The 24045-nt window shown below is 34.5% G+C and overlaps 2 protein-coding genes across 8 annotated transcripts in view; both read right to left on the bottom strand.

The window, feature by feature from the left end:
- Window positions 1-48: 48 nt before the first annotated feature.
- LOC136345556 (tRNA (34-2'-O)-methyltransferase regulator WDR6) lies at window positions 49-3766 on the bottom strand. Of its 3 annotated transcripts, XM_066294001.1 has the most exons (4): window positions 3514-3766; window positions 2530-3029; window positions 1992-2475; window positions 49-1934 (listed from the first exon to the last, which is right to left on the bottom strand). In XM_066294001.1, exons 1-4 carry the CDS (start codon window positions 3581-3583, stop codon window positions 154-156), a joined length of 2835 nt encoding a protein of 944 aa, XP_066150098.1. In that variant the 5' UTR covers window positions 3584-3766; the 3' UTR covers window positions 49-153. The 3 variants fall into 3 exon arrangements, with proteins under 3 accessions (XP_066150098.1, XP_066150096.1, XP_066150097.1); XM_066293999.1 differs by having other exon boundaries at window positions 49-2475; XM_066294000.1 differs by lacking the exon at window positions 3514-3766 and adding an exon at window positions 3176-3270 and having other exon boundaries at window positions 49-2475.
- Window positions 3767-7555: 3789 nt separating this feature from the next.
- slo (calcium-activated potassium channel slo) overlaps window positions 7556-24045 on the bottom strand; it is a 79986-nt gene continuing 63496 nt past the window's right edge. For 3 of the 5 annotated variants that reach the window (XM_066293989.1, XM_066293990.1, XM_066293988.1), the window contains exons 18-29: window positions 23092-23142; window positions 22111-22134; window positions 21407-21469; window positions 19844-19873; window positions 19426-19567; window positions 14824-14998; window positions 14546-14770; window positions 14205-14484; window positions 14009-14145; window positions 13842-13954; window positions 9757-10006; window positions 7556-9699 (exon numbers count right to left, since the gene is read on the bottom strand). In XM_066293989.1, the coding sequence (XP_066150086.1) occupies window positions 9577-9699; window positions 9757-10006; window positions 13842-13954; window positions 14009-14145; window positions 14205-14484; window positions 14546-14770; window positions 14824-14998; window positions 19426-19567; window positions 19844-19873; window positions 21407-21469; window positions 22111-22134; window positions 23092-23142 (1613 nt within the window). In that variant the 3' untranslated portion in view covers window positions 7556-9576. Of the gene's footprint in view, window positions 9700-9756; window positions 10007-13841; window positions 13955-14008; window positions 14146-14204; window positions 14485-14545; window positions 14771-14823; window positions 14999-16017; window positions 16084-19425; window positions 19568-19843; window positions 19874-21406; window positions 21470-22110; window positions 22135-23091; window positions 23143-24045 lie in introns of all 5 variants that reach the window. The other 2 variants (XM_066293986.1, XM_066293987.1) reach the window with 2 other exon arrangements.

The raw sequence follows: 24045 nt of genomic DNA, 5'->3' as shown, positions 1-24045 counted from the left end.
GCTGTATTAATCATCAGGTAAAAAAAAATCAAATATGCTTAGTCCTAATTATAAAATCAAAGCATATTATTAATAAAATTCCTTATTAGGATCAATACTATTTCATTTTTTCTCTCTAACATGCTAGCAAGTGTATATCCCTAAATTTTCCTTTTACGGACTATTGTGTAGTGTAATATTCAAAACTTCAAAACCATTCCCATAAATACATACTACTAACTTATCGTCCCAAACAGCTACTTGTAAACCTTGAGGATCTGCTATTACTGTATTATAAGTCTTTATAGTTTCAAATTTCACTTTCCCATTGATCCAAGCCCAAACACTCACTATTATTCTTTGATCGATACTACAAGTTACAAAATATTTTTCTGTTAAGTAACAGCCAGTAATTTGCGCACAATGTATTCCACTGCTTTGAAATGAATTCATCCTGGAAACAATTAGATCAGGCTTTTCTAATGCAAATAAGGCTAAACTTGAACAGTTATCATCTCCTCCGCTCAAAAGCCACAGATTATTTCTATTTACTAGACAACTAATACTGGTTATACCAGACTGATGTATTTGAAATGAACCTAATTCTACAGGATTAATTTCTGATATAGACCAGAATTTTATTCGTCCATCTGTCGCCATTGTCAATAAAATCTCTATAGAGATCATGGTAATTTTGTCTAGTTTTGTTATGCAATGTTGTGAATGTATAATCGAATTTTTCTTGATTAACTGGTAGTCTTCAGAAACCCTAAAGGTTATTATAGAACCGTCAGATCTTCCAGCCAATAGCAGTAAAGTATCATTGATTGTAGTAATCAATACATCCATTATTCTGGTTTCAGAGTCTTCGTGTCCTAATGACTCATAAAAATTATACTTTTCTTTACAAGTAACTCTGAATTTTCCATCAAATTTCAGCTCCCAGCAAATAATTTGAGCGCGTCCTCCCCCGGTAACCAACAAATATTTACTAGATTTTTCTACAAAATAAAGGTCCATTGCTCTAATGCTGGACAAGTGTACTTTCAAATATTGCAAAATTTTTAGTTTTTGCTCTTTAATTAGGCTTATGCGCAAAATCGTGTCTTCACCCCCAGAAATTACAATTAATCCATCCACCTCATATAGAATTTTTGCACAATTAATTTCCCTTATATGATAGCCTTCTATAACACTGGTAGGCTCAAAATCTTTCGCGTTTGCTTTAAATGAGTGAACAGCTTTTTCTTTAATAAATGAGAATTGAAAAGCATCAGGGGTGATCAAGTGGTGCCAGGATCTGTGACCTCCACCACAAGGTATCTGAAACAATATCCTTTGGAATTTTAAGTCTGTTACAATAAACTGATTTCCCCCAAAAGACAAGAGTCGATTACTCTCTAAAGCTGCTAACCATGAGAACTTTGTTTTATTGGTTTCTATGCACTTTAAATGCTCATCCTTACTGTCTAATAAGTATTTCTTTATCAAGCCATCTCTGCCTAATGAAACTATCTCCTTAACGTTTTGTTGCAAGCAGGTAACTCCCAAATAGTTATGTGCTCTCCAGAGAGAATTTAATATTGTTTCAGATCCTATTTTATAGTTATGTATATTGCCCTTGCGGTCTCCAAGAAAAATATGATTCTTGTAAAGACAAGCAGCAGTGGGCCAGGGCTCCTTTAAAACTGGCAGCTTTAAATTCTGGACAAATTTAATAGTATTATTTTTCAAGAAATATATACTAGCAACAGATTTTTCTTGAGACACTAAGAATGTTTTGCAATCCAGCCAGTAGAAGGAAAATATTCTTGATTGACTGTTCAGGTGGAATACATGCTGGAGCTTTACAATTTGCTCTTCTTCATGAAAAATGTAAATTTGACCTTCAAATCCAGACAAAGCCAATAGTTTTCTACAAGGACTAAACTGCATGATACAATACTTTTGCAAGTCTGTAAAACAGCCCAGAATTGACCACTTATTTTCCAAATTAATATAATAAAGAGTACCAGTTTCAGAGAAGCAAACCAATCTTCCAGATTTGAATAAACCAATAATTTTAGGACTTTCTAATTGCGGTAACATAATGCTTTGATTCAAAGTTTTTGGGTTAACTTTGAACGTCAGTACCGCTCCATCATTTCCTCCAGTACACACTACATTTGTCTTGGAATCATAACACAATGCCCACACAGATCCACCTTGATGAGTGTTAATTTTTCTCAATAGCAATCCTTGAAAATTCCAAAATATCAAAAAGGAATCCTCTCCTGCAGTCATGAAGAAATCATCCATAATTAAGCAACGGAATACTCTAGACAGGTGGCCATATACCTGGCATTCCATTGCAATTTCAGTTAGATGTGAACTATTAGATGTTATACTAGTTAATGAACCAGAATTTTTTATTCTCCAGAGAATGGCTGATCTGTCGTCTGACGCTGAACATATTAATCCTTTAGCAGGATAATAGTTAATGGAAAAAATCACCCCCTAAAGATTTTTCTTAATGTTAGAAATAAGAATGTATCTATTTACAATGCTTACTTTATGCTGTTTTAATCGCTTCAAAACAATAGCTAAACCATTTTCATTCTGGCAAAGTGGTTTCCATAATAAAATCTCACTAAATACAGTTCCAGACAATACAATTAACTCAGAGGTAGTGTCAAGACATAAATGAGCACTATACAAAATGCACCTTTCCTCACATTTAACTGACATTTCAGAGTTGAAGTCCTCATCCCAAATTATAATTTTGTTATGCATAAACACAGTCGCAAATTTTCTATTATTGTCAATCCACTTGACATCCAGAATCCAATCACTAAGTTTACGCTGACTACCACTGCTGCTCTTTCTAAAATTTGTTTTGATTGACTTGCATTGTATTGGTAACAAAGCAATGTGTTTGCCCCCATAGATTATAAGTACAGTTTCAGTTGAATTTGGTCTAATGCCAGTGATGTTCTGGCCATTGAAAATTTGGTGTCTTTGTACTAGATTGTTTGTCAGTGTGTCATAGATTTGTAAATTACCACCAATACCTGAAATTTACAAAAAAGAAATTTAGTTAGAGGAGGTCTATGTTAATTCCATGCTAAGACTTAATCAAGGGAAGGGATGGCTAAACCAAGAAATCAATTATTAATCACTTAATTAACTATAATGTGACATGTGTTTTTTCTGTTACCCCATTCAATCAAAGGGTTGAACAGTGAGACGCTTGCTAAGATGCAATATGCCATGTGACAGTCAATGTTTATTTTCCAGAAGTAAATACCAATGTTATAACTTGGTCCTCACTTCTACAGTTATTGATAAATATCCATTTCCTTTCCCTTTTGCTGAAACAGCAGTTCAATAATACATTGCTCAATGGCAGCTCATCTATATTGCATGTAGCTACTACCAGAAAGTTATTTATCAAATAATAATTTGAGAAGTTCAATGCTGATATTAGAAAGTTTCCAACGTTATCTCAATAATAGTAATTATTGTTATCATAAACTGCTAAATATCTATCCTTACCCACAAATAAGTAATTGCCAATAATTTCTACACATGTAATATCTGTGTGGATGTATAGCGATTCAAACATTTTATAGCAACTGCTAATACAAACGTAAAGACTTCAGGAAATACGATATAGGATTATTTAGAAAATGGTAAAAATACTAAAATTTAATACAGAAACAAACAGAGCGCACTATAGAAAGAAAATGAATAGTTACAAAAACTAACAAATGTAAAATTGAAGTGGAATTTTAAAATTTTTAAAGCCCCCTAACCTCACTTTTCCTGATGATGGCAATTGGCAGACGCCTTCACAATTGATTGTTAATTTAAATTTTTAAGACGAATCTAAAAATCTCACTTTGAATATATAAAGTTTTGAATTTTCATTCGTATTGAAAAAACTTGATAGGAATGTAACAATTATTTTGACCTAGTTCAAATCGTTCGTAAGATATGACTTTCAAAAGTACTAAAACGCGTTACATTTTTAACGGTAAAATGGCGTAAGCAATTGAAAATCATTAAGTTATGTACCACGTTGCCAAAAAATGCGCAAATACATATACTGGGTGTTGCATTTGAAATTGTGATGATGTCATTGCTGTCAAATACAATTGGCAACGTTGTACTACTGAGCATATTTTTATGGCGGTGCAGCGGTCTTACGGAAGTTATAATTTTTATTTTTCCAAAGTTTTCTAAGAAACAGGTAACGAAGCGGTGCTGTATTCACGGATTTTTTCAACCAACAAAAGAGAATAATTAAAGAGTTTATGGCAACATTTGTCCAGAATTGCTAGAATTTTCCAGTGGCGTAACTGGATCCTTTCGGCAGGATTTCTCTAAATACCTTGGTACGTAACGAACCCACAGAATTGATCGTCTGAGTAATTGCTATGTAGTACCGAAAGAAAAGTGTCATTGCAGAGGTCTATGGCAAGAACGGGTCAATATTGCTAGCGTTTTCTAGTCGAGAGGTTTTTTGCAAGTACCTACAGTGGGACAAAAAAGTCTCCATACGATCGCGTACATTGAAACATGAGCTTTGAATGTGCAAAAAACAACGAGGATTTTTATTTATTTTTGTAGAATGAGTAAACTAGCCTTATTTCAAACATTACGCAATAAATATATTAATTAGCATTTTTATTTTTAATCATACGTATCAAAAAACATAACATTTTGAGGAATTTTATCATAATAAAGTTTCTGTACAATTTAAAAATGCTAGCAAAAAATTGTTTTTATTATATTTTTTGTGTGACAATCCATGTGATTCATAGGTAAATGTAATCCATTCTGGTTTAGTTTCGAGTTGTTACTAGTAAAATAATTTGATATGTCTTCAAGAAGTTGTGAATTATCAAGTGATATTTCTGACAATTAATAATTAAATTGTATTCGAAAGTCACTCGATGGGCAAAGTTGGTAAAATAGTAAAAAGATCGAAGTCAACGGTGCAATACAGGGTGTCCCACGAATATGGGCCTACATATTTCTGTATCTTGAAAAGTATGACTGGAAAGATATTGAAATTTCGGTATCGCACTAAAGTGGAGGTGATCTATTGATAAAAGTATTTTCATGCAAATACCAATTCCGTTTATACCGGAAATTAATATCAACTTGCTTATTTTCAATGGAACACCCTGTATATTATATAAATTTTGAATTCTGCTGAATTTTATAAACATTTTTCATATATAATATTTATACTTAAACTTTACGTTTATTGAAGTGATAATTGTCTGATATTGATAGTTTAAATTCCGTTTTAATATTAGTACTGAAATTCATCTAGCATTAAGCTTTTTACACTTTTATTGTGTCGTCAACAATAGGCTTATTAGTTTTGTAACGTGTTTGGACAGATCTGCTAGTTTTAAAAATATCTATTATGCATTTGAGTACTTTTCGTGATGGCTTCGTTTTTTCTGGATATCGAATACCAAATGTATGACACCTTCTGCTTAATACTTCATTATATTGACCATAAATAATAAATACATTGAGATAATCGTCATTTGTATAATTTACGGGTGCCGCCATACCTCGAGTGCTCAACACTGAAAAGTGTTTTTTTGAAATGAAATGAAAACGGTTAGGTTTCGGTATTCAGGTGTATTAGTTTAAGTAGAGAATTAAAATGAAAGTAGTACTTATTTTTGGTGTTAAATGTGTAGTGGTTGATAAAATAGAGTGTTCCGATTTAAAAAATTAAAATTTTTTACAATTTTTCAATAACAATTTTGGGCTTTCTTTTTGAACACCCTTTATGAAAAAGCATGATTTAACTTTCTGATCCAAGGATAGTAAAGCATTTTGTACTACAGCGAATAATTTTGTTGCAAAATTTTTGGCCATTTCATAACCATGTGGAACGGCATTATTGGCTGCAACTTCTATTTGGTATTTTGAAAAATTGTAAATATTTCAAAAACTGTAAAATTTAGATATAGAAAACTATACATGAAAAATATTCATAATATTCTGCAAATTTGAAATGTAATATAATACATAGTATCTTTTATTTAAAATAAGTGAGTTGACATTCATTTCCGGTGTTACAGAAATTGGCGTTTTCATGAAAATATTTTAACCATTTGTCACGTACACTTTAGTATGATACCAGAATTTTTAATATTTTCTGGTCATAATTTTCAAGATACGGATAGAAGCCCATATGCGTGAGATACCCTGTATATCATTGAGTTTTATGGAAAATACGGCAAAATTAATACAACAGCAAGAACTGGTTCTCCGAAAATTATCAATAAGCAACATGAACGGCTTATTCTTAGAGAAATATTACGGCAATACAAATCGTTAGAGATCTCAAGAAAAAATTGCATTTGAAATGCAATACTGAATTGAATGAAAAGCAGTTATAATGCTCGAACTACCTGCAGAAAACCGTTTATATCCAAAGTTATTTAGGTTTATTAGTCATTTTATACCCAAAGCTTAGATGTTTAAGTATGCTTGGGGACATCAAATCAAAGATCAGAACTTTTGGAACTACGTCATATTTAGTGACGAAATTAAGTTTAATATTCAAGGATCAGATAATAAATAAAAGGTATTGAGAAAACGAACTCAGAGTTGAAAATTGAAAATTTATCTGCAACCGTTAAACATGGAGATAGAAGTGTTATAGTGTGGGCCAGTGTGTTGCCTGTAGAAACCGGAAAATTAGTATTTGTCCATGCGATAATGAACAGTAAAGCATATTTGAACATTTTAAAGTAAAATCTCCTGAGCTGTTCTGAAAAACTGAGCCCCAACAGATCGTTTACTTTGATCCATGGCAACAACTCAAAGTATACTACGCTTTAACACGGAGGTGGCTGCTTTACAATGTTAAAAGCGTATTACTCCACCCGCCCCAATCGCCGAATTTAACCTCTATAAAATATTTATGGGAAGAATTGGAGCATAGAATAAGATCGCAATAACATAAATAACAAAGAGGATCTAAGAAGAATATTATAACGAGAGAGGAGTCAAGTAACGCCAACAGTGACCAGAAATCTAATAAATTCAATGATTCATAGGTTGCAATCGGTCGTCAAAGCCACAGAAAACCCGAAAACATATTTATTGCTCAATTTCTATTTGAGTTATAAGAATTAATAATTTTTAGTTTTTAAATCGTATGGAGACTTTATTGTGACAAAATTCCTCAGGATTTCATGTTTTTTTATATGTGCGATAAAAAATAAAAATACTATATAATATGTTTATTTCATAATATTTGAAATAGTACTAGTTTACTCATTCTGAAAAAAAAAAAAAAATACTCGTAATTGCTTGCGATTTCAAATCTAATGTGTTAATGTTATACCACCGTACGGAGATTTGTTTGCACCACTGTACATTAACACCTAATCAATCTCTCTATACGCAGAGAAGCGCTTCTCTCAAAATTTAGAACCATTTCAATCAAAAAAACTGTAAAATTATTTCAAATACGGTGCCCGTTACATGCAGTTAGGAAATGGTTAAATTCAGTCGATGGAAGAATGTTAAAAGGGAATAACAAATATTCTCTTAATTTCAAAATTATCATAACTTTTATAAAATCGAATCAACAATATACAACTACAAAAATCTTATAAGTGAATTTAGGGTAACCTTTTACAAAGACACTCATGTGATTGAAAAGTGTGACTCTATCGATATAAACAACGTAACAACGATGTGGAATAATATTAAATATGTGAATCACCGTGGAAAAAATAACTAATGAGCAAAATATAGAATAGATGTTTTTGTAGTACGTTTGCCCGGGAGGCTACAAAAAACGGCTTAAAATAGTTTAGCACAATAATACACAGGGTGTCCCCAAGTAGCCTGCAAATATTTTAGGAAGTGATTCGTTAAGTCGAAGTACGAAAGAAAGTTTTGATGAGCATGAGTGCGCAAATGAAACTTCAGAGAGTTGGAGTCCTTTGTACATGACGCTTCACAAATGGTATTTCATATAAGTATCTCAGACTACATGGATCAAATTGTACCTGAAGGCTATTTATTTAGTATAAATCCGTGCATGCACTAGAAATTTGCTATCGCCATTGGCGTAGAATTCCTGGTCCTGTACATTCTTAAACCAAATTATCCCTACTCTTGTATTTCAAAGCTATCCTCTTGCTGAAAACACGTAGGATGCACCGTTTGCGGCAAAATCGTGAAAATTTTCATTTTTACATCACAATTTTTATAAATTTTCAAACGTGCTCGTACTTTATATATCTAGCTAAAATACCATCTGAGATACTTAGAAAATATCATTCGTAAGGCGCTATCTTCAAAGGGCTCTGGCTCTGTTGAAGATCGTTTTCAGACTCATGTTCAATGGAGCTTTTTTCTTTATTTCGACCTAAGAAACCGCCTCCTCAAGTATATTCATGTTATCCCCGGATACCCTGTATAAACAAGAATTTGGTGTAAATATAAGTAACAATTTCACAGTCCATATTGCTAATAAATAAGTTCTATGTATACGTTAAAAACCTAACAAACATTGTTATATTATTCAGTTTATTTATTATTTACAATATCACAATTCAATTGTTTAAGGTAAATTAATGATTTGTGTAGGTAGCTTTTTATTACATTACATTGATAGTATCTTACATCACGCTTGTAATTACTCATTATTTAAATATCTATTTTATTAAAACGTAGCGAATGTCAGTTTAAAATCTCCCTTTCATTGGGTGGCCCAAAAAGGGATACCGGAGCATCTGGGGGATATTAAATTCATCTACAAGAAGCTTTTTTACATCATTTGGGTGCACGATGTACAAGCATTTCCTAGTTCCAAACAGCAATAGCATTATCCGTTAGTTTTTATCAGCAACGATATGGCTGTAAAAATAACGCTACAAAAGCCAGTCATTTAGAACCACACGGTAAGCACCAGTTGGTGGCAGTTTTCCGATTTGAATCCTTGTGGTTATATGCCAACCTGCTATGCAAATTATCAGCGAATGTACAATATGATTCCCAGTGGTTAAAAATATTATTAGTTTGCTTGTATATACAACTATTTGTACATCGATATAATTACTTAACAGTGTAACGCCCTCAGTTCGATAATAAGGTCCTAATCGCACTTTAACCCTCTGCATATACGCTGTCAGCTGATTCATCAAGACCATTACGTACGAAAAGGTCATAACGCAGCTATTGACTTATAGTGCTATGACTTTGCGTACTCACTGAAATTTTCGTGATGTATTGAGTTAGTTTTCAGCTATCGCAAATGCAGCGAGTTCAAACCTAGACCTGAGCTCCAGATTCCCGAAAGAATAATCACAAGTAGTGTGGTAAGTTGAAATAAGGAGCTAAACCCAAAATTTCGCCTCTTGTAACAAGAAAAAACCTTTTATACAAACAAGGGGAACACGACATAATTTAAATTGTCATAACACTTATACCATTAATTCACTGAAAGAAACTGTGCAAAACGCCTTCACTACTAAATAATGGAATGGTGGGAACATTTACTTTCAATAGACCAATTTAAATGTACGAATAAGGTCCATCGGTGAGGGCGCTACACAACAACAGTCAAGAATTCTCGTCTTTGTTGGTGCCTCCTCCGCCCGTACCGCTGCCCTGACCAGTATTCGAGCGACCGCCTCTGACCTGCTTGTACTCCAAACCTGGATCAAACTGCATTAAAACGAATACCTGAAATCGAATGCTTTTGGTCAACAAGTTCCAGTGTTTGGTAGTTGAAATTCTCACTTGATCCGTGGGTAGAAGCTGAAAGTCGTCAGGCGGATTCGTGATGACATAGCGTTTACTGCTTGCGTCACATGACGAGCTAGTGTCCCTAAATCGGTAAAGGCCGATGCACAGCATCCCAAATTGCTTCAGAGCAGCTACGAAGAGATCTCCGTATTTTCCAGTTTCGCCGAATTGGGCCAGAGGACCGTCGTAGAGGGAGATTTGGCCCACTCGGCAACGATCCCGATTGGCTAAACTTTCGGGAGTGCTAAGGAATAACATTGAGGGTACACTTGCAGTTGCTAACCTGAACTAACCTGAACAGAGGTTTCTCTCTTGATTACAGCAGGTATTTCGGTTAATAATGTCTTCAAAAATTCAATTTGTCATTATCGTCTTTGTATGGTAGATATACGTATATACTATAAACAGTAACTTTCTAAAACTATTTCAGTTTTCTCAAAAATTAATTCAAAACTGTTTTCAAATTCCCTGTACTATGGCCGCATTCCTTTAATAATAATAAACGGCGCTCGTAAAAACCAGTTAAATCCGCTTTGCGAAAATTCCACTGCATGCCCAGTTACAGGAAAAAAAAGATAACGCCACCAAGAACCGGTTTTATTCACATTCCAGACATTCCAATCATAATTGCCCTAGTCCAACTCAAGGTATATAGGTCAGTCGGTCACCGCAAGTAAGACGGAGTAAGGATATGTCGAGATAAAAAACGCGGAAGGAATATAGGTAATAAAGACTGGTTGTCTTTCATATACAGCTAAAATTAGTTGAAATAGAAACATAGAGAATGTGCAAATCGGACAAGGATCGCATTAGGTTTAGTATGCTCGCAATAAAGGCGAATGAAGTAGATTACAGGGTTGGCGGCTAACAAGGGCGGAGTTATTCTGATGTTTGCCGGATTCCTCATCGTTTCAGAAGTTTTATTGATGATAAGTTCTAGTGATGGATTAAATCGGTTTCAAACGTTTAATTCTTTATAAATTATTGCATATTTGAACATTATAGCGTAACTTAATTACGTCATAAATGAATACGATAAGCTGTATTCGTTGATATTTAGGTATTTGTTTATGATCTTTTGGTGAGTTCAAAACTGAGCCGGCAACACTGGACACGCAAGGTTTGTTTACCTTTTAACATGATGTTCAGTACCGATCAACTGTCTTAAGGTGAATGTGGAGGGTATCGGTTAATTCCGTCAAAATAATACGTAAATACGCACATTTATTAACATTTTAATTTCTTATCGCTGTTTGATTTTGTCTCGCCTTAAGAGAAACGAACCTATTGTCTGTAATAAATCAACAGAGCAAAATTCCAATAAAAAGGAAGAAATTCTAAAATACAAAATCCGTATTATTTTAGTAAATTATCAAGCAAACCACCTCCTGCCGTGTAGTGCCAAATGTTTCGATGGGGATATGAGTAATCGTGTCAGTAAATTTCGCACGAAGTTCATCCAGATTTGTGGCACGTTCGTGTGAGTGCCGGTAAACCTTTTGACCAACATACACTGCATCAAAAAAGTATGTGAACAGATGGGGTGTTAAGTCTTTAATTGTAGTAATATCAGTGAAATAATTTTGTTTAAAGAAAAACTAAATATATATTTGGAAACTACAAAAAATACATAACATTTTAATATTTATATATAATTTTTTTTGAAGATTAAACTGAAAAAATAGACATATTAATACGCAAACACAATCAGCACCGCGAAAAAAGTTTTTTTTAAATATTAAAAATTTTGTTTAATTTAACATAAAATTTGTTTATTGCTTTAATAGTTAGAAATATATCCTTTATTTTTAATAACTTTTAAGAGACGTGAATGCATGGTATTTGCTAATTTCTTCGTTATTTCTGAGGAAATTTCTTTCCATTCATTCAACAGAGCTGTTTTCTAATTCTTATATATTTTTCACTCCTCGTTTTCGTACTTGCGACTAGCTCACCCTACAGATGTTCAGTTAGGTTCAAGTCTGGAGATTGTAGAGGGTTTTGAGTTGTCGGGGTGCATGATATAGAAGCCATTCTCCAACTATCAGAGCTAAGTATTTTGGGTCGTTATCTTGTTGAAATAGAAAGGACCCAGTCAGATCTAATTTTCTAACGCTTTCATTTAAAATTATGTTTTAGAATCCCAATGTACATATATCGATCCATTATACCATTAATGATATGCAAGTTTCCAACCCCAGTAGCACTTATGCACCCCCATACCATAATTCCACCTCCGTCATGTTTAACGGTTTCCATTAAATTTATTGGTTTTAATGCCTCGTTCTTTTTTCTTCAAATTTTTTCTCGTCTATTCGATCTATGTACATTAAATTTGGACTCGTCAGAAAAAATTACGGTTTTTTCAAAATGTTTGAGGCTCAGATATGTATTCTTTCGTAAAGTCCATTTGATGCTGTTGGTTAATTTTGCTTATGGACGGTTTCTTGCGAGCAACATGGCCATAATATTCTGTTAAATGTAATTTATTTCGAACAGTTTGAGGAGTAACAGTAATTTATATCAGTTATCAGCATCAGAGTTAACAGTAATTATAATCAATTAATAAGTCATCGGCAATTTATCAGGCATTTACATTGAGTTTTTACGAACAGTTTTTAGAATTGCACGCTTCTGAATATTGTCGAGCTTACATGGTCTTCCGAAGCGAGATCTATTTGATACATGACCGAGGTCTTTATGTTTTCGGATAATGTAAAGAACTGTTGAGGGATTGTTAGTCACGATTTTACTAATTGCTCGATACAATTTCCCTTCCGAAGAAAGCCTTGCAATTAGTCTGTGAACTGCTTTTGGAACATCAATATTTTTTTATACCCTCTTCAAGCTAATCCGAATTTTATCATGTTTTGACTTGAATTGAGAATCGCATAACAACAATAGAAAAACAATTTTTTCGAGCTTTGATTTTGTTTATTTTTCTTAGATAGAAAGTGTTCAAAAACCTTTTTAGCGGTACCGATTGTGTTTGCGTATTAATATCTCTATTTTTCAGTTAATCTTAAAAAAAATTATGTATAAACGTTAAAATATAGTGTATTCTTTATAGTTTCCAAAATATGTCTTGTTTTCTGGAAACAAAATTATTTCACTGATATTATCACAATTAAAGATTTTCCACCCCATTTGTCCACAGACTTTTTTAACGCAGTGTATTCCCGAAGAAAGAAATCATTCGATGACAGATCTGGAGACCGAGGAGGTCATTTGATCGAATCATTTGTGCTAATAATGCGATTGGGGAAAGTTTTTCTAAAAACGCCGTTACCCAAATCGTATTATGAACAGGGCAGCGGTCCTCTTGATACCAGATAGCATTGAAATCAATATCTCGCCGTTGTCGAATAGTAAGAATTTTTTTTTCTGCCAAAAAATCTAAATATTTGCCAGCATTTAGATTTCCATTAATGAAATACTGCCCTACAGAGGGTTAAAATCCCAGCGCATACATTGTCCCTTTGAAGGTATTGAGTACGTTGAGGTATGCTAAGGTGTTTGTTTTCCATTGAGGAACTTACAGCAATGGAAAGATTGTCACGGCCATGCAATGAAAATGCAGATTTATTAAGTAAATGAATATTACTAAAGAATTTATCATTTACTTTCGCCTTTCCTTCATATCCTCACAAAACTCCATCCAGAAAAACTTCTTGAGTGATTTGCATGTTGTAGCTTTTATATTTATTTATGTTTGAAGCATTCCTCACTGTTTTGGGGCGAAATATCGAGTTCACTTACTACCTGGACACTAATACAAGGAAAGTTAGCTTCAGCTAAATTTCAAGTTATCGTTTCAGAATTTTTACTCACATAAGCTCCAATAACAGATTAATGATTTTGTTTTTCATTTATTTACAATGACTCATATTTTTTTCAATTTTCCATCGCCACGAAGGCAACAAAATCCATATCAATCTACGCATCAAAGTGGAACGTACTTCCTTCTGATTATGAACGATGACTCCAATTTGGTTTAAAAAAATAATAAAAATGAGAAACCTCTGTTTCTTTGAATCTGGTACGAGTATATGCATACATGTTTTCCTCATATAACTGACCTGTAGCCCCCTCGTAAGCCTGCTCCTTCAGCAAGTATCAGTTCCAGTTCGGGAGTAGCTCCTCCAGTGATCAATGAACGTATGAGTGTTAAGGCATTTTGGTTGAAATACGTCTTTAAATAATCAAGATTATTAAAGTCTCTCATAATCTATAAGTGGCTTATTACCGTGGACATTAAAGAATCTAACACGCTGACCGCGAAGGCGGTGCCGCAGGCGAATGGTTGTGTTAAATACAACTCAGTGTCAGGATCATCGTCGTCGTCTTGATCCAGAAATTGTACGTTACTGTCATTTACTAACTCTGAAATAAAATTGTTAAATGCGTGTAGAGTTTAATCTCTGTAGTATTCGAGTTTCTACCTGTAATCATTGGAACATTAGCTCCGTATACCGAACCCCTCCTTTGCAATATTATGGGACTTCCCACTGGCGTTCCATCTTCTTCATTCTCATTATTCTGGCTCAGAACTCCTATCGTGTCGTCAAACGTCATCGCTTTTATATTAAGAGACGCCAAAATCGCCTCTTTATCAGCCAGAGTCGGATCGTCATTACTTGGCACTTTGGCTGAGAGAATACAACACATATCACATAAGTTTACGTTAACGGCGCGGAGGTCAGCCCTACTCAATGGAGAGCCCTGAAAAGTGAAAAAGGGTGATAAAATTAAGGGAATCTCAATAGGTGTAACAGGGGCTTACATTTAATACAGAAATCTTTGGTAGATTTTGTAGCATTTTCCATTCTCGTCGGATATAATCCACCGATCCTACAATGACCACGTGCTTTAGCTCGTGATAATGGAAATTGCTGGCCCTCAAGGGCATGACCAGGTTCCGAAGTCCTATAAGGGGAGAGTCAGGATCTGCGAACAAGCAAACCACTACGTGGCCGTTGAGTACCGTCATCGCAGCTTGGTTGCGATCCTAAAATTGAAACTTATGTCCGACGATTCAGGGAAAAATGTTCATAACAATACCAGGATGCATTCCTCCAAATTCCTGGCCGGGCCCCAATGGAACATCCCCGTGCTATCATATTTCATTTCAGTCTTTTCAAAGTCGAAATCTTTGGCTTGATCATCGGCCAGGCCAACTGGCAGCGCTACTCCGTTGTTGTTCTGGTTGGTGCCCCCGCTACTTCTACTTGTCGGCCTACAAATTCAAGATGCGACGTGCTAACGAAAAACTGGTTAAATTCTATCAAGAATAACGAGAACTAAAAACACCAACATCTAGCTTAAGTCCTAAACCGGCTAACGTCGTTTATCCTAGACGTACTTGCAGTAGCACATGCACATACTTCGAAAAACGTTGAAAATTCTGAGATTAATTTCGTTTGACCAACATCTAGGTTGTCCTCTTACATGCCTTTAGGAAAAATTCTATGAAAAAATGTGGCTGACCTATCAGCAGGTAGCGGAAAGTTAAGAACAAAAAACATTCAAGCAAACACTGCGTAAAATATTGCAAAAAATCTGGAAAGAAGGGGAAGGAATAAGCGATCAGATTGGTCAGGTGGATCAGAGGGGTGTCTTAAATTAATCAAAAATATCACTTCTCGATTGAATTTATCATGTAAACTCGTTACTGGAAGTCACTCATAAAATCACAGAAAAATCAATTCCGTTGATGGGATATTCCGACACGAAAAGGCGTTGTTGTTAACGCACTTATTTTAGCAATAATTGACGTTTAAGCAGGTATTAAGACTCATCTAAAACCACGTAAATGAAGTGATCCTTTCAAAAAACGAGATAACTTGGCAATGTGGTCCTCGCGCCTGCGCATTAGGAGTTTTTCCGGGTCCCTCTTTGGTACTAAATGACTTGAAATTAACTCAATTTAGCTGTAATTAATTGGAATGACTGAGAAGCCACTGATATTGGGACATTTCACAAGTACCATATCAACAAAAGTGATCACTGCATTCCTTATCTACAGAAAATTTCACTGAGCAATCTTGTTATTATTACTTAGACACCAACACTAATAAAGTCAACAAAATATCACCAAAAGCAAACCACTACTCAAGCTGCAACGTTTAAGTTTAAAGATCAGTGGCGGCGTCGGCTTATTTTTTCGTTAAGGAAAGCATGCATGCAAATTGCGCGAGGGACGCCACTGTCGTATTAAAAAAAAAATTAGAAGAGTTAGTATCGGCTAAAGCGTACATGAGTTTTTTGACTTCATAGGCAAGATGATAGCCGGCGTAAGTCGTAGTGTCTGGATCCGGCGGGCTGAAAATAGCACACTGCTGATAGCACACCACATATAGGTATAATTCTTTTTGTTAAGTAAGTAAAGCTTAAGATCGGTAGCGAAAAGTTCGAAAATTACGAAAAACAATCGAAGTATACAGTATTTAAGATTTTCCTCAGCTTTTAACGGTACTTATATTTAAATTATTAGACCGGTTTCATCGAAAATCTGAGACCTCTCATGTACTGCTAAATCAAGACCGACGTCGTGCTGGGGAACTTGCACGTGATTTGCATATATCCTGTATGTATTAGATTAGCGTTTTTACGTTTTCGTAGTACATATACAGGGTGTCCTCGAATTACGTGTCCAAAATAATACCGCAGATTGTTTGAGTGAAAATAAGTCGATTTAACTAAACTTCCCTCAGTCCAAAAGTTGATAATTATGGAGCTACAGGGTGTTAAAGTTGAAAAAAAAATCACATTTTCTTTAATATCTTTCGATTTCTTTGAGTTAATTTCACGAAATTTCATATTTGAGGGTGTTTTAGGATACGAAATTCAAATTTATTAACGATTTAGTTGTTTCTTCTAGGGGGCGCCACAAGCGACCATTAGGACACATTTAAATCTCTGTAACTTTTTCGGGCCACGGTGTATATTATTTTGGTATTTAAAAACCTTTTTCTCTACCTTTTATACTTAGAAAAGGTATACTTTATTGACGTCGCCAGAAGCAACGGTTTTGGAGAAAAACGCATAATTCTAAAGCGCTGCATATTTGCGTTAGCGCTTTTAAGTAAATAACTCAGTTGGCTATGTTTTTAATTGACATTTTAACACTTGAATTTGTTTCTCAAATGTCAGTTTTTTTATTTAGACCTCAGTTTTTCTTGTCAGTTTCGCTTATTTTTCCTGTAAATATCCATAAGTATGGCCAATAATAATTTAATTAATTAGTAAGTGTTATTCTCGCTTGTTGTTGTTTCTTTGTTAATTAATATTTTTGTTTTCTATTTAATAATACCTGATTTTGAAAACTTATTGTTATACCTTTACTAATAATTATTTTTGAAAAACTTAATTTTTTTTAACGGAAAATAATTTTAAGGTAATTTGCATGCATCATCAGGCTTAGATGCATTTTTCTCCAAAACCGTTGCTTCTAGCGACGTCAATAAAGTATACCCTTTCTAAGTATAAAAGGTAGGGAAAAAGGTTTTTAAATACCAAAATAATATACACCGTGGCACGAAAAAGTTACAGAGATTTAAATGTGTCCTAATGGTCGCTTGTGGCGCCCCCTAGAAGAAACATCTAAATCGTTAATAAATTTGAATTTCGTATCCTAAAACACCCTCAAATATCAAATTTCGTGAAATTAACTCAAAGACATCGAAAGATATTAAAGAAAATGTGATTTTTTTTTTCAACTTTAACACCCTATAGCTCCATAATTATCAACTTTTGGACTGAGGGAAGTTTAGTTAAATCGACTTATTTTCACTCAAACAATCTGCGGTATTATTTTGGCCACGTAATTCGAGGACACCCTGTATAATTTGTTGGAAGTTTGTTAGAAAACTCTTATTCGTCGTCACTTTATAGTACAGGTAGCCCTACAGGGTGGCAAAGTTTGAAAATACAATGATGGCCAAAACTTCGAAAACTTATTGTTCCTTAAGCTATGTGAGAACAACGTTATTATTTTAAATCTTTCTATATTCAAACTTCGTATGTTATAGACAAACAAAATATTTCATAAAAGTATACGTTCGATGTTAGCGATTTGATTTTTTTTGGAGATGAAACCTAAATTTGGTCGCCCATAAGGATGAAAATAAAAAAAAATTAGTTGTATTTTCTTTCACTTTGACTTGAATAGATCTGAATATTGTGAATATTTTCAAGTGCTATAGGCAATAAAAATATTTTTCATCGGACTTAAAAAGAAATAGAGCTACACAAGGCAGGAGTTACGCAAATTGCACAACTGCTTCAAAAATAATTCCAAAGTACAACCAGAGAGGCACAACTATTTTTTCATGTTGAGTAAAAGAGCATAAAAAATTATGAAACGAATTTCATTTGCAGATTCAAGAAAATCTACTGAAATCGCCAAAGAAATAAACGAGAATTTGGCATTTCGGTTACGTCACGAACTTTCAGCCGACGTCTAAATGCTCAGGAATTATTTGGACTAATTTCAGTAAAAAATCTTTAATTTCCAAAAAATAAAATAAAGGTTTTTTTACTGTTTAAAAGCGCAACTGCAATTTACACGTCCTATCCTGGTTATCGACCAAATGAAATAATGTCCTTTTTAGTAATAAGAGTAAGTTCCAGCTATTTAAACATTACAGTAAAAAATAGGTTAGAAGACCAAAAGGTAAAAGATATGATTATAAACATCGATTACCTATTATGAAACATGGAGGGGGCATCATAATGGATGTGAGGCTGCTTTTCTAGATTTGGTATTGTAGCATTCATTCAGATTAAAGGTATTATGAATCGTTTTGTTTATCGAAATGTGTTGAAAAATAATGTGTTGCCTTGTGCTGAAGAAGAAATACCGGTATGATGGGTTTTTCATCAAGATAATGACCCTAAACGCAAATTGCATTTATTTGAAAATTGATTAAATGAAAATAATGTTACTGTAATGGATTAGCCGTCCTAGTCACCAGATCTAAACCCCATAGGGAATCTCTGTGAGCATCTAGACCTACCACCCGAAGTTTGTCAAAACAAAATTATCAGTGTTAAGGAACTATACAATTTATTAAATGAAAGATGGAAAAAGATTTCTACTCAATATTGTGTTTCTCTGGTGGGATCTATTCCACAACGATGTGCAGCAGTCATTAAGGAAAAAGGTTATGCAACAAAGTATTGAATGTTTGGTAAAAATTATTTTTAAAAAAGTGTAGCTATTTGAGTTTCCATATTTTTGACCAGCAATTTTTCATTAAATTATAATAATGTCAATTTAGATTGCTTTTTATTTCCATTTCCGTTTTTATCTAGTGATATTTGATATTATCTTTTCCATTAAATACTTATTATTTTCTGTTGATGGTACAGAACTGTAGAATTTTAAAATAAAATTTCCATAGTTTTGGCCATCACTGTAGCTCTAAATCTTTTTTTTTTTTTTTTTGAGATAGAGATTTTCAAAATAAAAATTCTATATAACGTTTTACGGTTGACAAGCGCTTTAGGTCTATGAAATCACGACTTGTACACCTCTAACTCATAAAATGCATTACCTTCTTCACTGCTAATAGGACAGAATCTTAAATTTAACCTCTATTAGTAGTGATTTGAATTCAGTATTCCTGTAATCATCCTAAAACCTTTAAATGTATAACATACCGGGAATTAAAACTAGGAGACACTAAGTTATCCGTAGCGTTCCTAGTGATGTTCGGTTTCACTTTGTTCACCTGTTTCGTAGAGTTCACCATATTCATCGTGGGGACTGTACTATTCCTGTGGTTCTGATTGCGGTGGGCCACTAAAAACAGAGCTATCTTATTATCACCAAATACCAGCCACCTTATATGAAATATAGGTGTCTAAACATATAATGTGTTACAGAGTATGTAAAACGCTTGGATGAAGATTTTTAAAAGGGAGATTCATCTTAATTAGCACAGCTACAGAGAAATTATTTACTTCTCGAACACATTTAATTTTGTAGCCCTTTTGTACATAATATGCATGTGGAGGCGGGATAGCCTACACCTAACTAAACTAAACACTGACAGAGTTATTTACAACAAAAACTTACTAAGTAGATCATCATGTCGGTTCATATCACCTGAAAAACAGAAACTTTAAGTAGGAATCAGTCTAAAACACACAATTCACAATTTTTTCACTAGACTATGCTACCACTTAAATCGATGTGTAAGCTAACACTTCCTATGAGCAATAATTTGTTTGTTTGCAAAAATGTATATGAACTAACAATAGAAACTAAGTTTCTTGAAGCAATAAGTGCGGTAGGGACTTAGAAGGACATTTCAGTGTACACTAAATGACTGAAGGGTGGAAATTTAGCAGAGTTTGTCAAGAAGCAGTTTGTTTTCGTGATTAAATTATAAATTAAAATTCTTAACTAAAACGAGCACACATCTAAACGAACACTAAAGGTCGATGGCTGAATGGATGATTTGTGCGAAACAAAATTAACATGTTGGTAGATCTGCAATAGTTACTATTTTTTGATAGTTTGAAAGTATGTACGTTCAGCAATAACGCAAGTGGAAGAAGACAGTTCTTGCAGAAACAGCTAGAAGTTGCCATTTCCAAGGATCAAATTGTCGTATTCTTCCATTAAAATTCAGTTATAACATTGCATTGCTTGTGTTCAAAATTTCGACATTTGAAAATGAAAAATAGGGGCAAATTAAGTGAAGGCCGAGGTGCACGAGACACAACTAAATGAAGCTATGAAAGAATCTTTCAACAACGATCATTTTGAAAAGTATCGTACTGCTGGTCAACTGGAGCAAAAGATTTTTCACAGTTTGGTAGTACTGAATCACCGTTGAAAACTGCAATTTTTTAACGTAAATTTGTAGGGACACATGGATTTCATGGCGCCCAAGCCATGAAATTTAAAACACATAAAATACGAGAACATAAATTACGTGAATGTTAATTTAATGAGAAACATCGTGAAGGCGCTCAGGAGAAACGATGACAATCGTGAGAATATGAACCAACATTTTAAAAAAATCGTCTTTTGCGGATCGATATTTTTCAATTTCGCCTATCAGTTGTTTAAATATAAATTTCTACATTGGCATAAATCCGCTCAGAAGAATTAAATGAAGCCACCCCTGGACACAAAAATCACAATTAAAAGAAATAAAAATTTTTTTCTAAAAACTTCATATATGTACAGTATCTTTCTCGCTGCTATGCACACGGAGTTTTAGTGAGTGCAAGCAAGAGGCAATTAGGCAATTGATAAGCGCGAGGGAGACGACTAACGTTTCCCCCTCTATTATCAACGATCGGCTAACCTCGTTGACAATGGAGGGGGAAACGGTAACCTGTTTCCCTCGCTCTTATCAATCGCCTAATTGCCTCTTGCTTGCACTCACTAAGACCGTATGTGCGCAGCAGCGAAGAAGCTACGCAATCTCAAAACGCAACACTTAAGCACCTAATGCCTCTATTCCTAAAACTAGTTCAATATGACCAATACAAAGGTACTGAATTTATGATGGAATAACTGAAGTTTGGTATATTACTGAACGTAAATTATGAGTGATTTCGGTGAATTCGGACAGGCAAACAAAACATCGGTTTAGCGAATTATCAGCTAAGTTCTGTGAAGTACCTCTAACATGAACCTTCTTGGGCAACTCTGGTGGTGTAAAAGTAGGGGGAGGATGATGGTCATCTGTAAACCATAAACCATACTCGCATTCAACTACATTTTTGTAGCCTACGCTAAGTCTATATTTATTCTATTATGGTTCGAAAATACAGATTCCTTATTCTTGCAATGAGGAAAAATTAAATCTGTATTTGACTTAAAGCTAACTTAGATCTAGAATCTAAGTAAAAACCGTTCTGAAACTAATAGTGTTCAGAGCGGCTTGTTTTCGTTACTACTATTCTAGCTAAGATATAATTGGCTCAAAACGAGTAAAAAAATACAGAAAAAGTAAAAAATAGACTCCAAGACAAAACCACAATGTACAAAGATTTCCAAAAAGCTACGTGATCAAAATGTTTTCAGAGGCGTCTAATAGAAGTTTTTCAGAAAGCTTTGTAAGCACACCTCATGCAAAGAGCAAGTTCATGCCTCATAAAAATTTAATCAATTTTATTTCCTACGCAAAAATGGAGTTGAGCTCAACATACGCAAGTGTGCCAGGGGACATTGGAAAAGTGCATGCAAAAGATGTTTCTCTTATCGATTGAAAATTCGGTTTCTAAGTTCATTCTTTGAATATTTTTCCCTGAAAACTGTATGTGACAATAGTTATGGTGGGAGAGGTGATTGAAATGAGTTGTAAGGTGATGATTCGGACTTACTTAGCAGTGACAAATCCGCCTGACCTGTGATAATGTGATTGAAATAGAGAAGAAATAGGGCACGATCAATACGATAAAATACTCACTATAAGGTTAATATTGATTGTTCAATTGCTTTATGCAGGGTGCAGCTGTTCAGGGAGAGTGGAGATACCTTTTGAATTCAAAAAAGATCCGCAAAGTCTCATCTGCGCATGGCAAGAGGATGGTTTTGTGAAGTTAAAAAAAAGATTTAATTGTTGATATTATGGTACATGATAAATGAGTTTGGTTTCTCAGCTCAGAACTGTTAGCCACCCCCCCCTCCCCCCTTTCACGTCACGACACTGACAATATGTAACACCTTAAAAACGTTTTATCGACAAATTTCTATGTTTGCATAGAAAATCTGCTCTCTCGATGTCTTGTTTGGAATTTTTCCCAATATTGTCTCCATCGTCTTGCCATCTTCGCTATTTAACCTATTTCTCCCGTCTTTGTTGACTTAGAGGATCTCGTTATACTCCTCTCTCTTAATGAACAGTTGCAAACCCGTGTAACAAACCTTGTCGAATCTATCAAACTATACAAACTAATACTTCAAGTTTCTATACACATAGTAGAACCTCTATTGCACAATCTAGTAGTATCACACACACAATCTAGCACATATAGATAGTTAAACGTAGTATGATTTACTGTGTGCCTTTCAAGGAACGCTTAAATTTCTTTCGTAGGTTCCTGGGGAATTACCCTCGAAAAACACGTTCAATCGGGTATGAGTGTTCTGTGACAGTTTGATAAGTGCTTTAAATAGAAGACAATGATGAGACATCTTTTCATCGATTGTAATCTTCAACAATTATGTGCTACACGAATTGTGTGTGTGTGTATTCCATGTGGAAGAGTGATTTTGACCATTTATCGGATATATTGGCCTATTTGATAGCAATACTCTTAGGCTGAAGAACAAGAGACAAAAGAAACGTTAAACATACGTACTTGCTCGGCCAACCAATTGGATGGCCCGGACCCCTTTCCTAAACGGCGCCACTGCAGACAATTAATCAAAAGAAATTATTATTTTCGGTTAGAAAAGTTGGATGGGAAATACAGTGTACAGGGTTGGGATACGCATGTATGTACGAGGGACTGGCTTAATGTGAGTAGACTTATTGTTAGCAAAACATTTCCGCCTGGTGGTTTAAGCACTAGCATAATGAAAACGGCGCGTGCCATAGACTCTACCGAGTGTTTTTCATGAAACATCGTTCTCAGGTGTTTGTTTTCTATTCAACACCCTCTGGTCTCATGAGCGGTTATCCGGATTTGTCGACATCTAACAAGGCAGTGCTTAGTAAAAATGTCAAAATCTATCTGATCTGGCAAGCAGTTACGGACGGTATTGTTGCTTTACATTTTCTAGGAATGCACGTGTTCTGGAAGACCTGATTTTGATAGTACATTTGTTAGGTGAACGCGTGGAATATCCATACCACACGAGGCACAAAATTGTTCAACTGATCTTACTTGATCAATGCTCGTTTTTTGGAACAAATTTTTATGTGCGATATTCCACGCATTCAATGACAATACCTTTCTGTCGACATCGTCTACTCAAAATCAGATTCATTGAATTACTTCATACTCCACAACGGCATAGACATGGAATATTAGCCTGGTTTGGTCAAGAACAAGCAAATTTCCTCTAAAACCTCCCTACTCTATCCTTTGCACAAACGCGATCGACCGGTAGAGAAGCTCTAAAGTAAATCCAATGGGTACGCATGCCAAACCTAGCTGTAGTTAGTTTCTTAGGGCTAATTGTATAGGTCAGGCTTACATAGAGGTTTCAAGGTAATTTCACAATTTTGAATGCTAGCCTGAATGCATGCAATTAGTCCCTGGGAGTGGAAGAGAAACATTCCTTTAAAAATTTCACCCGTCACAGTAACA

Source organism: Euwallacea fornicatus, chromosome 20 (assembly GCF_040115645.1).
Source record: "Euwallacea fornicatus isolate EFF26 chromosome 20, ASM4011564v1, whole genome shotgun sequence".
Classification (NCBI taxonomy): Eukaryota; Metazoa; Arthropoda; class Insecta; order Coleoptera; family Curculionidae; genus Euwallacea; species Euwallacea fornicatus.
Note: the sequence above shows the minus strand (reverse complement) of the source record. Positions and strands in the feature narration are given on the sequence as shown.